Source organism: Plodia interpunctella, chromosome 2, assembly GCF_027563975.2.
Source record: "Plodia interpunctella isolate USDA-ARS_2022_Savannah chromosome 2, ilPloInte3.2, whole genome shotgun sequence".
In the NCBI taxonomy this organism is placed as follows: Eukaryota; Metazoa; Arthropoda; class Insecta; order Lepidoptera; family Pyralidae; genus Plodia; species Plodia interpunctella.
Window position 1 is genome coordinate 2,333,184 of NC_071295.1, and position 16,020 is coordinate 2,349,203.

At 34.8% G+C, this 16,020-nt stretch overlaps 1 protein-coding gene across 3 annotated transcripts in view; it reads right to left on the reverse strand.

Moving 5' to 3' along the window:
• LOC128681950 (kinesin-like protein KIF21A) overlaps nt 1-16,020 on the reverse strand; it is a 67,536-nt gene that overhangs the window by 31,282 nt on the left and 20,234 nt on the right. For all 3 annotated transcript variants that reach the window (XM_053766333.2, XM_053766324.2, XM_053766343.2), the window contains exons 4-5: nt 2,761-3,006; nt 170-327 (exon numbers count right to left, since the gene is read on the reverse strand). In XM_053766333.2, the coding sequence (XP_053622308.1) occupies nt 170-327; nt 2,761-3,006 (404 nt within the window). The remainder of the gene's footprint in view (nt 1-169; nt 328-2,760; nt 3,007-16,020) is intronic.

The window sequence follows — 16,020 nt, forward strand, 5'->3', positions numbered from 1 at the left end:
AATTTTGTAGCTATGTATTTTTTGATGCCAACGTCTCTCAACAAAGCACCTGTTATCGGGCTACCGGTGTCTATTGACACCATTCCAGATCAGTTTTTGCTTACCATCAGGAAAATTGCATGCTCGTTTCCTTTAAATAGTGTACCTTGCGGTTAAATACGAATCTAACCTGGAGGACGAGGAGTTCATATTGGTAGCGGCCGTGGTGCGCGCCAGGGCGCCGGCGCGCAGGGCTCCCAGGGCGTCCCCGACGCCCCTCACTGTCCGCGTCGAAGCACCCACTACTCGCACTCCTCCGCAACCGTCCTCTGTTATCCTGAGAGCGCCCTGGAATGTTTACATTTATGATGAGACTAGCTTTTGCCCGCGGCTTCGCACGCGTCAATTTCAGTTCTTAAAAGGAATCGAAGTAAAATTTCAGTTGTTCTTTTAGTAAAATTTATTTATTACTATGATTCAAAGTCGTATTTTTGTCATCTTTAGTTCAATTCCCAGTTTCCCGCTACGATTGATAGATGCATATGCGGCAGAAGATGTAGTGGTGTATATAGTACATTAATATGAAATAAATTCACAGAAGAAATATTCTACATATCCCTGTTGAGCTACCTTCGCTTGAATTGTTATACGGTGAAGTCGATAACGAAAATGTACTTTGTAAAAATGTCGTTATGTATCTAAATTCATCAAAAGTTTTTATAAGAAAACGAAAGAAAAGAAATTCACTTTGGACAGTCATTTTAGAGTTCCGTATCCAAAGGACAAAACGAGATAATAAATAAGACTCCGCTGTTCACCTACCACCAGGCTGTATCGGACCGTACCGTAATAGTTAGACAGTTGAAATTTTCACAGACGATATATTTTTGTTGACAAACAACAAATACTAAAAATCAGAAAAAAAACATATACAGCATACAACAGACATGACATCTTAAAAAAAAGATATATGGAATAACACCATGCCGGTTTTTTTTTTATTTTTTTCATTTAGGTTAACAAAACGGACATGGCAATACAGAGGGTTCTTCGCAACATAAAGACAGCGACACAATAAGCTAAGTGCCCTGAAGACCTACTGCGGGTCGACTCACGCGTCAATACATTTACAATGCACGGATGAATTACGAACGATGAGTTGCATGTATTTTGACCGCTTGTAACAACGAACACAATGGAAAGTTTAATGTAAACATAATAAGCGACAATTTGCGTCGGTACTATAGGTACTAATGTTTTATTACTCATTAAGTGGACACAATTTATATCCAACTTAAATCAGAGAGAAACTACTAAGTTTATTCCCTTTTGGAACACATTGTTTAAAAGTTTCAGTTAGACATATCAAAAAGTTTATAATGCCATGCCAGAACATCATTGTGAAAAACAGTGATTTGGAAAATAGAATGGAATTGATAAAAAAATCAAAAATCTTGTACTGTCTTGATCCACAAGAGTGGTATTATTAGGAAGTAAGGAATATTTTTTTCTATGAATTTCCATAATGTCATGCCATAAAAGAGATTTTATCGGACGTGCACTTGTTTTCATGTGCATCTGTGTAATTTCTTAAAAAAAGTAATAAAAAAAAAATATTATTTCAAAATTGGGATCAAAATTTGCCTTATCTGTACTATATCTAGTACTGTCTACTGCATATTAAGTCTGCGTAGCTTTTGACATTTATATGGTGGTAATAAAGGCGATTAGCAATGATATTTAGCAAGTGTATGTGCTATTGAGTTTACGGTGGTTGGCACGCTTGGTTACGCTGCACTGCAGTGTTATGCTATGCTCTATGGGCACTGGCAAACACTGATTAAGTATTACATCGTGCCAGTTACAAAACGAAATAAAATTGAACGCAACTCTTGTTTTTCATACAATTTAAATTATCATCATAACAATATGAAACTTGTGGTAGATGGCATTACATTCCTGTAAAGATGTTTTATCTGTATTTGACAGTAAATAGGTGTAATTATATTTGAAATGATTAAATAGGTTGATGGAGTTCGAACAAAGAAACACTGTTAGACACTGAGAATAACCCAATTTTAAAAAAAAGGTATTTCTTTATTTGATAAAAAATTACACTTAAAGCAATTTAAAATTCACGTTTGCATCGATTAGATATAATCTTAATATCATTCAAATTAGTTTTAGATCAGTCCCCTTTGCTAAGGGGGCTGAAATCGACGGGGTTTGTCGGAAGTTCCGACGCGAGTGAGTCAGTGAGTCATTTCATTACCATTAATTAAGACACGCGAAATCTCCACATGAAATGCTAATTTATGTTTCTATTGAGTAGACTAAAATCATACTAAATGGGTTCGTTTTAATTTGCCTAATTAATTAGACAACTTCATTATATGCGCGTGCAGTATTTTTAATAATACATGCTGGATTCCAATACATAATTTTATATATATATATATATATATAATTAATAGATCTATATATATATATAATTTCCATGTTTACACCGTTATCATGACACTGTGATTTCTCGAAAGATAATGTATTCAAACATGTCAAGAAACGGGCACCTAGGGATGGGTCACCGCAATGGTTGCTTATTCTAATAGAAGATCGAAGGTCCTTGCTGTAGCAAGGACCTTCGATCCTGGATATAATAAAAACAATTGAACAACAATAGCTTTGTGCTTTTCATAGCAGTAGACTACATTTCTAAGAAATGGCTGATGAGATGATGGCCCGTCTCTCTCTCCAGCTATATCGCCTTGTCTGTATAGTTACCTTCGAGAAGGGATCCTTGGCAGGGTCGAGCAGGTCAACAATATCCTCATTGTACAGTTCGATGAACTGCGCCTGCACCGACAGCTCCGGCGGCAGCTGCCCCTGCGACCTGGCCATCTCCGCCCTCTGCTCCGCGCCGGAGAACAGATGTCTGATGGCGCGGGGGATGATGCCGCGTCTCTCTTCGTCTCCGTCACCTTCTCCTTCCCAACCGCTGCCCATCGTGTAAGTCTTGCCGGAGCCAGTCTGTGAAATATTAACATTTAATTAATATCACGTTCATTTTTCACAATGTAAAGGAGACAAGTCTCTATGAGATCAGGTAGACAAAGCTACTTAGTAGAATGTATTTTTTACATTTCTTAGCAGTGTAGGTACGTTTCGAAATGCTAGTATTTGAGGTAATTTTTTTTTAAATAGTACCTGTGACGGTATAATTTCTTGATAAATGTTGTATTTTAATAAAATTTTTGCGAGAAATCTGAGCTGTTTCTATGAGTAGTATCAACTGGGTTTGACTATTGAAGCAACCAGGCCTCTCTAGATTAACATTATTATTGTGGTCAATTGGCGTGCAATTTATGCAAGGAAATTGTCGGCAATCGTTTTTTTGTTTGCTCGTTACTTCGATATTTCTTTTACCGTTTTTGTTTTAAGATTTTTTTATGAGCTATCACCGCTTAATAATAATTCTAATAAAGCAGTTGTTATGTTGTAATCAGATGGTGTGATTCTTTTGAATCTTCTTCTTCTGTATCAACTGAGGCGGGTAAATTTATGATGACCAGTCCGTCCGAGAGATTCGTCTCGGCATAATTTTTCTAATTATGAAAGAACTTCTCACTTTCAAAATTTAGAATCAATTATTCGCCGTTTTGAAGATCCCCAGTAGACAGATTAAGATAAATCCCACGTCACGATTCGTGACGTCACATCCCATCCCACGGTCACGCCGAGTGGCCGCCGAATTCACTTTCTAACTCGTGACTTACTTGTGTGTACTATGGGACTTGCCGAACACTTATGTCCAGAAAAGGTATGAGAGAGTTTTGAATTACTAAAGAAATATTTGTTTGCTGTAATCAAATTGTTAAACTGTACTCGATACAACATGCCATGCATGTAGATTTAGATGAGTGTAATGTAGGTGATCAAAATAACAAACCACTTTTGTCACGTAATTGTGTTGACGAAACTAAAGTTGTCAATTTTGTTGGGGTAGCTTATACTACCACCACCACTACAATCAAGTTTTATTCCATTTCTGCTTAGGATTTTCAAGCAAATTACCATTTATTTTTATTGAAATTATTTACTTTCATTTTATCGCAGCTGCCTTCAGACCGTGTGAATTAAATTCCACAAACTTTAATGAAGCAATTTTCAAATTACGCTTTTATTGCGCATAATGGCCGCTCATATCTCGGATCCATGCCTAGTACGGCCGCCGTCATTACTTGTAACTTGAACTGCAAACTCATTACTATCCATAAAACCTTCAAGTATTATTCCTATGCCAATTATTTTATCATCATCTTTAAAAAAGAATAATGTTTACTCGCGAATTGTCTTTATATATCATGTGTTTTTCCAACACTATAAACTTTATTGTCTCGATTTCAGACTAGACTTATTTACAGGTGAACTAAAAGATAAGTAAAAGTTTCATTATTAAAATATTAATTAGTTAGTCAATTCCGAACACTAGTCCAACTCTTGTTAAAATCCTATTCACCAATTTTGTTACAAAGCGAAAGCAGATGCGGCTTTTCGATATTTAAAAGAAAAAAGAATTTAACATAGAGAGCAAATTATATCTTTATACCAAAATATTTACGAAAGTGACCGGAATCGCAGCTTCTTTATTATTTATGGATTTTTTTTTAAAACTCGACATCAATTACAAGAGTCTCATCTTGTACAAATGTATAAATCAAGCCAGTAAAAGTTTCAACGTCCGAAAAAGCAATTACGGCAATGTAGATTACTTCGGTTTGGAACATCACGCCGACGAAAGTAAAATCATATTGTAATTATTATACTCATTAACATTATCTTTATTACTTAAGAGTAGGTTGAATGTAATTACACACACAACAGGCACTAGTATTATAACTATTCAAGATTGATTAATTATCTTTAAGCCATTAAGCCATTTCGAAAATTAGCAGGTATAATATTCACTTTTAGCACATATTGAGTTGAGCACAGTCAATTGCAATTTTTTATCTAGGCAACAGTAATAGGAAATATACAAAGAAATTTTGGTAGGTTGATGATCTATTGACGATACATAGAAAAAAGACTTGGCAGAAATTAGCTAACATATCAACGAAGGGCGCTTTAAACCGTATAAACTCGTTGAATATATTACTGTTAATAAGAATTGTACCAAGACAATCAGACCGTGCCCAGGCCCAAGGTAACTTCATTATATAAACTCATGGAATGAGTCTGTGTATGTCAGTTTGTCATAATAAATCTAGTTCATATAGTTCTTAACAAGACGTTGAGTATATATAAATTAACGTGAAGGAGATTTTTTTAGACACAATCGTAAGACTGGAAGTTCCAAACGTTGAAGAAATAAGACAAGAGGATGAAATTAGCGAACTAGAAACTAAATCTCAAAATAACAAAGTAAATCATGAATAGAAACATAATCATGTCGAGTCATCCAAGAGCGAAGTTAATTATTATTCTGTAGCGAAGCGGAGCCAAATGTTCCTTACATTTGAAACTAATTTAAATTACTTGAATCAGGCATATATAAAAGACATACGGGTCACATTAAAGTCATCTATTATAGACTGCATCAAACAACATAAGCAACAACACAGAGATGGAAACAGGCGTCTATTTGTCTGTGCCGGCGCGCGCGTGACTGACATCCGAATGGTCTGTATTGAATTCACTCACATTGATAATTCTCATAGTGTTCAGTTCTACAATAGTTAAGACGTCAAGGAATATATCTAGATGACATAATATTGTAATATAATCAGAATCATTTGCATTTGATACTAGTTGTTTTTCGTAGTAATAATAAAGTTTGTATGATTCTTAGCTAGAAATTCATTCTTCATTACAATCACAAGAAATATATTTTTGAAAAAACGATTAATAAAAATTTGAGAGGCTTTCTACGATTTTACTTTTCAATGGTTTAAAGATTAGGTTGGGATTTCATCAAGAAACAATGAATACTGAAAAGCATGATTCAAAACTTGAATTATACGAAGTGTTTGAATAAACCATTCAAATATTATTATTTTAATGAAGACATGTTTCCAGACAGGTTAATCGCCATTGCACCTGCGTGATTCACCAAGAACAAGTCGTGCTTTCAATCAGATACTGAACAAAGGGAGAAAGTGTGGTCAGTGAGGCGGCACTAAAACCACCAATTCGCTGTAGTTAAATACTCCTTCATTTCATGCCAGATTGGATGAAAGGAGGAGATAGAAATATTGATATTTACAATAAAGTAATTGAAGTTAGTAGATTCAATTCGTTGTAAAACAATTCAAAAAAAGGGTAACACAAGGAAAGCCAAACAAGATATGGACGATGAAAGAAAAACTTGATCTTCTTAACGAAATGGTTTCCATTCTCTCCTATGCTGCACATGAAACAGATCCTTTACGACATAAAATATAGGAAAATTTTAAGGAGCAAGAATATCTATTTCTGTTTAGTTTACGTAGGTATGTAAAAGTGTAACCCTCATCTCGAGAAAATCGAGATGAAGTACGAAACCCCTATTGTTGTGACAACGACGATGGTGAGATTCTGACGAGAGAGCGCCATTAGGATATTATTACAAGAGAACGCAGCCTGGGTGGTATTCGAGTGTTTGCTGTTTCAACGATGTCTGTTAGTGGTCTTTCTTGTTTCGTAAATACGGTTAATTTGCTACTGCTTTTTATGCTTGAAAATAAACGGAACTATTCTTATATTATACGAAAATATTACTTTGTGACTGGCATATGCCTTTTTTGCTGATCTAGTCGACGACTGGAGATGAACATTTTTCAGTCGATTTGTTGTAAATATATCTAACTCAAGTCATAATATTTCAGTCTTTATGTTAGTTCGATTGTATGAAGACTACACAGTGTTGTTTCGAAACAAAAATAAAGGTGAAATTGCACATATTGACAATAATAAATTTATCTAATTACTCATGAAATAACATATACGCTATCGCACGACGGGATTATGCAACGGTACATGGACATTATGTGTGCAAATTTGCGAGTTGTACGACAAACAAGCTAGGTACATCATGTATGTCCAATTACTGCAGCGAGGATTACTTGAGCACACTTTGTGATAGCTTTGTACAGTAAACAGCATAGCTACCCGAAAAACATTGCAAATTCGCCACTACTACTATTGGACAAAGCCCAAGCAGTGTTGTTACACTGCATGATATGCAGACTGTATAGTACAATGTACGAGCCTTTAACCCAGAATCTAGACAGCAGAAGGCTTAGTGTTTCAAGATAATTCAGGCCTACAAAATATAATACACAGTTAAATTTGTACAATGAACAGAGTTTTATGAAGTAAAATTAAATAGAAAAAGTTCTAAAATAAGCAGAAATAGATTTTGATCCAAAATTTAACATTTCATTTACAAATGAATCCTTCATGCCTTTATTAGCAATGCGGACCAAAGTGAAAGGCCTACCCTTTAAGTCCGACCAATTCTACGCAGATGTTCTAGAAATATCTGACACCTGACATATCCCTCGAACTGATTTGCGTTCCAGTTAGCACTAATAATACGCATCGTGACGAATCCATCTGCCTCGGACGATGACGAATGGTACCATTTCCTAAGGGCTAGTTGCTATATTTTATCGAATTGTTACGTCTATATCATTGAGGCAAAAAAAAAAATTACAAACATCGCAAATTAATTTATTTATTTATTGGAGATAGTAGAGGAGACCTAATCATAAGATGTCAAAACAGACTTTTAGTACAAAATCACTTCAAAATTATATCACTATTTAAACCAATTAGAATAACTCTTTGCTACAGTTGAAAAAAATAAGGGCGCTGTGTGGTTTTGACTGCATTAGTCCAATGGCGAAAAATGAAGTTTATTAAACGTTTAGTAGTAAAAGTATAGGTAATTATAAAATCGATTGTTCATAAGTTACTAATAAATATATGTAAATTGGAAGTTTCAATTATTGTTACATGACATTTTACTATACAAAATCGTATACGTGCAACTTGAATCATGATGATTCAAGTAGTTTGAAGGAAAACTTCACAAATATGTTAACTAGTAGAATGTGAAGAGAGATATGTTTTAAAAATTAATTACATTCAATTTACGGATTATCTTCTTTTTTATATCTATTTTTTTTGTTGCAAGTATTTTATTTTACGTTGTTTTAGTTAGCAGCTCCATTGTTTAATTAGCACTTTGTGAATAACGCTGTAGCTATACTACTGTTAAAATAACTTATTTACATTAGGTTTATGTATGTTTGTGTTATTGCTGTTTGTGATTCCCGCGGAGTACGCTGTTCGTAGTAATTCCTAAAAAATAAATAAAAAATTATATCACCATACAGACCCGTATAAGTTTGAGCTTAATTAGCAATAAATTCATCAATCATGAATCTATCTTTCAATCAGTCGGTTCCTCTTTCAGTTTCGTTTTATAAAGTACTTTAAAGTTTGCACTTGGACATAACGTCGTGCGAAGTATATAGAAAAATAAGAAATAGAGAATCATCGCTTAAGTTTATAGCTTGAGTAATACTTAGGGACCTTAGCACGAGCCTCTGTGTTTGTTCTGATGTCATCTGCAACCTTGCAAATTACGCTAGTATGTGCTGTCTGAGGACCTATTGTAAATGGTGCGTTTGTAACTTATCATTATTGTACCTCTAGTCTACAGTTTGTCGAGTACAATAGAGCTTGCAGAGTTTGTTTGGGCTAATTAATCTCATGACAGTACAGAAACTATTTGAAAATATAGCCATAACAATCATAATGAAACTTAATTTTTACGGCAACGAAGTCGCGGGCCTTGGCTAGATAGTTAACAAAAATAAAATAAAATATGGTCAGATTTTTTTGTTCAAAATCAAGAGATCTGGCGTCATATCCGCAAGAAAGATCTTGTGATTGATTGACAAGTAACCATAAATTGAATTTAATCAAGAAATCAGCACAAGAAATCCCCGATTGATAAATAAGTAGGCACTGTCAACCGCATAACAAGTTACTCTGCATGGTCGACTGTAATAAAGGCGAATTTACAATAATTTCGGGTAGGTTGATACCTTGTCATGCTGATGATACTGAACAACTTTAAGTACGAGAGCAAACACGAAATCGCGAAATAAAATCAACTAGTTTACAATAAAACGAAACTAGGTTCAACTAAGACTCTTTGATTACATGAGTATTACCCTCATTTTGTATAACACAGTGACCAGAAAACTTTGTTTGCCAACTCGCCTGATACAAAGTCATGCAAAGATAAGCAACAAAACAGCATATATTACGTATTAATTAAAAACTTTGCTGAAATCGTACGATATCCGTAAGGGTAATAAGGTCTTCCATTAAAATTCTAAACGGGATCTCATAGATTCTATTTTATGTATTGTCAATATTCATGTACCTCTGAACAGTCTGGAAGTCTATCTCATCTGAGCGCATTCCCGGGTTTTTCCATAGATTTTCTTATCCACTCCTTACAACGTTCATATTGTTACGCATACTTGACGACATCAAAACAACCTTATTAAAATTTTGAATCGAGGTTTGAAAATTATCTTTTTGTATATGATAGCAAAATTTAAAGAATTCCGGAACCACGAAAGCGCTTGTGAGCTACTACTAGGAAGTTTAAACACCAAAACTTTATGGCTATTAACACTTTATTTTCCGTCTATATTATCGTCAATTTTCACATATTCGACCTTACCTTCAAGGTGATAAGGACAGATTGCACGATGTTATCATAGATGGCCTAGCCTTTTAACATAACTATTTCTTGTTTATAGGTAGTTCACGATTATAGAAGCAATTGAATATAATGCTGCATATGATACAATTCGTTCAAAGAGTGCATTCAACGCTATAGGTACATTATATACGCTATATTTTTACCGAACAGGAAAATAAAAGTGCAAAGAAAATTAATTATTGATTGTTTTTACAAATACTATGTTAATATTAGCATTACAAGATCGTGACAAGTTAGCGTGACATTGTATTGTATATTATATCAAGTAATAATTACAACAAAAAGTTACATATTGGAAAATATATAATGAAAACGTGGAAATCCTATTGAAAATACTCGATAGCAAATGAACAATGATAGAAAATGGTTTACATGATTCATAATAATAAATTATCATCAGAATAGTAGCTTCTGTTCGATATCGAAGCAATCGATAAATATTATCACTCACATAGTTGTGAAAGTAAGTAAACAGATACGACGCAAAATATTCCTGCAATGGAAATCTAAATAATGAGGCATTAGAAACAGCAAGCACACGTGACTTTTGTAGCCATTTGAATAAATTTCTGAACATCAGGTTTGATAAACAAAGAACACAAATGAGTGATATAAATTTCCTTTTCTTTAAAATACTACTTCTTAATGCTCGACAAATTGTGAGACAATTAAGAGGTGTGTATAGGTAGGTTAATTAATTAATGCATAAATTGAAATTATTGTGTACGCGTTAGCGAAATCCATCAAAGAGCAGATGAAATTTCTATAGACTTATTATTTCGATGTCTGTGCTTGAAATCGTGAAGACAGAATTAGTTCAAATGGCTCACGATTACGCATTGTTTTAGAAGACTCGCTTTACTATTGCCGGCTGACAACATTCATCATATATGGTGGTCTACTTGGCCTTCCACTGCTACCTTGCAAAATGACTCAGTTGTACCTAACACACGTACATCAGCAAGGATTAGAAGTGATTTTAATGGTACAGTAGGGGGCAGATAAAATTAAACCAATATAAGTTGTTTGTGAAGTTATAATACAGTTTTACTGGCCATGGATGTATTTATGTTTATACTTGCTTATAGCAAATAATTTTATGCGATTCTGTTGTGGTAGCTTTGTGGGGTAGAATCTTGAGATTAAGGAAAAACATCCTAGTTTTCAATTTATCGTAACAATTTATTGTTTAGTTTTTAGTAGGTTAACTGTTAAAGCCTACTAAAGAAACTATAGGAAGTAATAGGAATGCGCGGTGCCAACAGCATTCTTGAGATACACATCATTGCTACAGCCTTATATGGTGTTGGAGTAGACAATATCTATGACCAACATTATGTACTTGTCAAATAGGCAGGAGAAGGTACGTGCCGTAAGTAGCCGGACTACGTTTCTTTCAATTCTGCCTAGTCATAACCAAAGCGGCAATACCAAAAAGTGATGGCTCCACATCAATCTGGTCAATATGCGCGCTAATGATCGGACAAAGGACGCCGGAAACCTTGCGAAATGGGAGAAAAAGTGGGATAGAGATGGAAACGGCCCAATGCAGATGAAATTGTCCTCGAGGAAAATAGATCCTAGACTCCGATGCTTTATGGCTTAGGAAACAAACAGGTCATCACTCAGATGAGATAGATGATTCTACGTGCGACAGTGATAGTTGATTCAGTAAAGCCTCTTCCTGATATTGTGGTATGCGCTAACACGAGACTAAGCAATGTAAGACTATTGACAATGTTGTGAAGAGCAGCGTTGTCCTAGTCAAAGTAACTTTGGAAAATGTGTCAACAGAATAATTGATATGTGTAGAACAGGGCTCCCTACATACAAGTACTTTAGATAGAGATCAAGTGTGGCGCCCAGCGCTCGCCTTAAATGGGGGAGGACTGGGCCCAGTACTCAGTCCTCCCTCATTTAAGGCGATTTTTGTTCAGTATGCTATGCTTGTACTCTTATCGGTAAACTAGTGGATATGATTTGCCTAATAAAGAGCATTGCAAACTTGGCAGTCTCGGCCTTGAAATTCTCTTTGAAATAAGCAGCAGAATATTGAACTAGTATTCTCTATAAGGTCTCCATCTATATTTTATCGTAAATCAAAGTTAAATCAGTTGTAACTAATTACAAGAATTCATAAAATCCATAACAGGCTGAAGTAAGGTCACCCAAAGTTACCAAAGATCTGACATATTTATAGGAAACGCCTATTAAAGTATTGGCACGAATGCAAATTAAACTGATGGAATGTTTGAATTTCAAGTTTCCATAATAAGTATAATATAAAAACCGTTGGATATTGCGCGTAACATCTCATTGATAGAATTGAGCGATTGATAGAATATAAGGATATCTTTTTGACATTGTGAACTTTCGTGGTAGGACATAGCGTACTTTATATTGTACTAATACCACCTTATGTCACCTATGTTAGATCACCTTGTGAATTTATTTATTTATATATCCATTGCCATATGTTGAGTTTGTTCATTCTCATATACAAGCCTTTTAAAAAGTTCAATTACTATACTAGCGGTGTCTTGTGAATCAGAACTGGTCGGACTCGCTGAATATTTGCGGAGAGTTCGGAAGTCAACTGACATTCAACGGCGGGCCTTCCCGGTGTCAAATATTACGTAATTAACCTTGTCATTTGCGTAACCAACGTGTTTAATTCGACTTTTTTAACCGACCAAAATACATAGAATTCGATCGAAACCATTAGATTAGATTAATCGAAAGCATAGGAATAAACATAAATGTCAAAATTAAAGTGCGTAAATTCTTAAGTATCACTTCATTAATCACTTCATCAATTCTTAAGTAAAAATAGTCTTTCAAAAGTTACTTTTCTGATATGAAGTGACAGAAATATCAGAAAACAAAGAAGTTTGTACACATTTAGCAATTTCATCTATGCTATATAAGCCAATAGGAAATGCAATGCATGTAGGTGTAGGCCGGATATCCGCTGATAAGTTCATAGATAAAGACACAATGAGACTTAGAGCGATTACACTAAGAATACTAGAACACACACGCGAACTATTGAATAAATCAAATAGAGATAATAGGGGGTAAGTTAACCCGTCTTTAGGTGTCGTAAATACATTTGTATGAAGGTAGTTAAGTTAATAATAAAGAAGTAGACAAGATATTTTCACAGATAGAAGAACAATATTTTGTCGCTATCATATAATCCTCGGCATGAAGAATCTCCTTGATTTTAAATCTAATCAAGCCCATATCGATTATATTTGGATTCCTGAAAAACATAGCTATAACTATTTTAATAAGGAACGTATTACATTAAATGTAGAAAATTTTTGACGTAATAAAATATCCGTTTCCAGAGTGGGATAACGTTACCTCAAATTTAAATAGTTAACTACGCTATCAGCGCGCGATATAGCAATATCCATTAATGTTCCACTAAGTGTCTGGCTGGTGCGAATGGTAGATTAAAAGGCATGAGAGAATTCGTAATAGTTTTCTGCACGAGGGTCGCAGGGGCGACGACCGCATTGCACTAATCTGCTCAATTGACCAGCACTTATTTAATGTCTAGTTCGTTTGCATCACCTTTGTAATTTATGATTTGTCAGGATGTTGGGAGAATTTAAAACGAAATATTATGTACGAGATAGTTTTTGACAGTTTTCTGTATGGGGCCACACGGCATAATTGTCGGCCGCATTGTGCTCAATTAACCGGCTTTTGTTTATTATCGTATTTTCCTATATAATATCCTATCGCCTATTCCCTTTTAGGGTAACTTTTACAAGATGATTAACTTTAAAGAACAATTTAAACAGATTTTTGGAAGCTGTGGGATTCATGACCTTGTCGCATTCATGTGACCTACGTATCTTATCTGATATTTTGAAAGTAAATCCACCAATCAATAATTTGGAATTAATCTTGTTTATGATGTTCATGCAAGAAACTGACCCATTTTAGATTTTTCTTATCTTCCTGGCTTATATTTCTCATATGAAGTATGAGAATGTTTTAAAAAAATCAATTAATTTTAAAAGCGGCAACTTTTTAATCGTAGCCGTATAAGGAAGGCTCTAGGCTTGCGTGGGCGCAAGGATCGCCGCGCCGCCCACCGTTCCGTTCCACCATCAAGTCATTGTTTTGACACCGCGCGCCGCATGCAAATCATATCGCTGCCATTGGGACGTTTTTGTAACGGATCGTAATTAGCAAGAATTGTGGGCGACAGGAATTCGGCTCGAAGGCTGTTGAATACTACTACTACTATAGATTTTTCGATTAATATGGTTATGACAAGAAGCTTAAGCTCTTGCTTTAACTATTGGTACAAGCTCGCTTGTGATAAGATCAAAGATTGCACTAGTAAGGCAAGTAGGGCAAAGTTTCACACTACTCAACAGATAAAAGTTTATTTGGCTGTTCGTAAAAGGGAGTGGGGTGGCAGACCAATAGAGCTAATACTGAGAAAGCCAAACAGTTCCAAACAAATATTAAAAATTAGAAACCATCTTGTTCATAGAACAATAAATAATTTTAATGCATAAATACCTAGTTCCTCGTTTTCGACTTAATAAAAAACAAATAACAACTCAACAGCTTATTATTAATGTTTAACTTATTATTAATAATTATGCCAAATATGTAATTCAACGTGTTCAAACATTTGATTTCAATTAGGGTTCCGGGCGAGTGGGCGAGGCGATTATGCGGAACATTAACACGACAGTCGGAATGAATGTTGGTGCACTGGATTTAACAGGTCGAAAAGCAGGGTAATTGTGCGAAAGATTGATGAAGTTTTCTAAGGAAGGAAATTGTCAACATACATAATTTAGGGAAACCAAATATGATTATAGAAGCTAGAAGCACATAGAACGAATAAGCGATGCACTGAATTTTAAACAGGTTGAAAAGCGGGATAATTATATGAGGAATTGGAAGTTGAACTATGTAATTAAAGGAAAGACAACGTTGACATATAAAGCTGATAACACAAATATTGAAGTGAATCACAAGAGTCATTAAAGATAGATCACCATAAATTCTTTGAAATGGAGTAGGGAAGATATTATTTAAAATGAAAATAAATTGCATAATATAAGTTTCGGAAAGGATTATTACATAAGTTTACGAGCCGAGTTAGAAGATGATGAAATTGATAACTTATTCCAATTTCAAAATATGATTCGAACAAACATATGTAGAATATGATGTAATAACTTATTAGTTATTGCAATGAGAGGACATAACGATCTCGCAGATCATTAACAATTAAGAGCCGTCGCGCGGTCTGCTGGATGAAACGGATCGGGTCGCCTGCAAATTGCCAGTGACCGCAATGCAGGTGCAGGTATTGAAGGGAAGCTTACAGGAACAAAATAGTATGAATCGTGTATGAAATTTGCCAATGCTCCCAAACATATCTATAATTTGAATAAAAAAAAAATTCAGTTCTTTTGTAATGATGTGCCTATAGATATATGAAGAACAAAAAAACTAAAATGTTATGAACGTTTTCTGTGTGGATTAAGGTGTCTTACTTTTCACTTATTGTAACACCACGGTGGCTTAAGCAATAAGAGCAAGTGACATAATATACCATCAAACATGAATATTCAGCACTATATTTTTAAGTAACGATGATTGGAAAATTGCGTGAGAAACACGCCTCAAAACAGCAAGACATTAGCAGCAAATGCAGCCACATTAAACTGTGCAATTAGGCAATTGTCTTGAGTGGGTCTAAGCTACGATACCCTGCATCCTTACAACTCACTGCGTTTATCCCTAAATTGCAGAATATTCCTTTTAACTACTCGCAGTGTCCAAAATAGAAACGTCTAGTGACAGAACAGATAATACTGAATGCTCGAGACTAAATGTACTAAAAATAGAATACTCATTATCTTGTCATTATGATACATTAAGAATTGATGAAAGCTTCCTTAATGTATAAGACGGAAACGTTTGTGACTTCTAATATAAACCAGCAATGTAAAGAAAGCAAATCAATACTTCAACTTCAAAGGATATTTTTGGATTTCCTCTTTCGACTCAAGCCCCATCTCTGGTGAGGAAATATGGTACGCGAAATTGCGATCGCAACTTATTTATTTACGGCAATAGTATTTCATATAAGACTAATTCAAGCACTTATGCGAAAACAGAAAAGAGGTACAATTAGATCCGCGAGGAGATTGCGGGTATTAGGAGCACCCATAACCGGAGTCTTTATTAATCTAAGATGCGCGGCG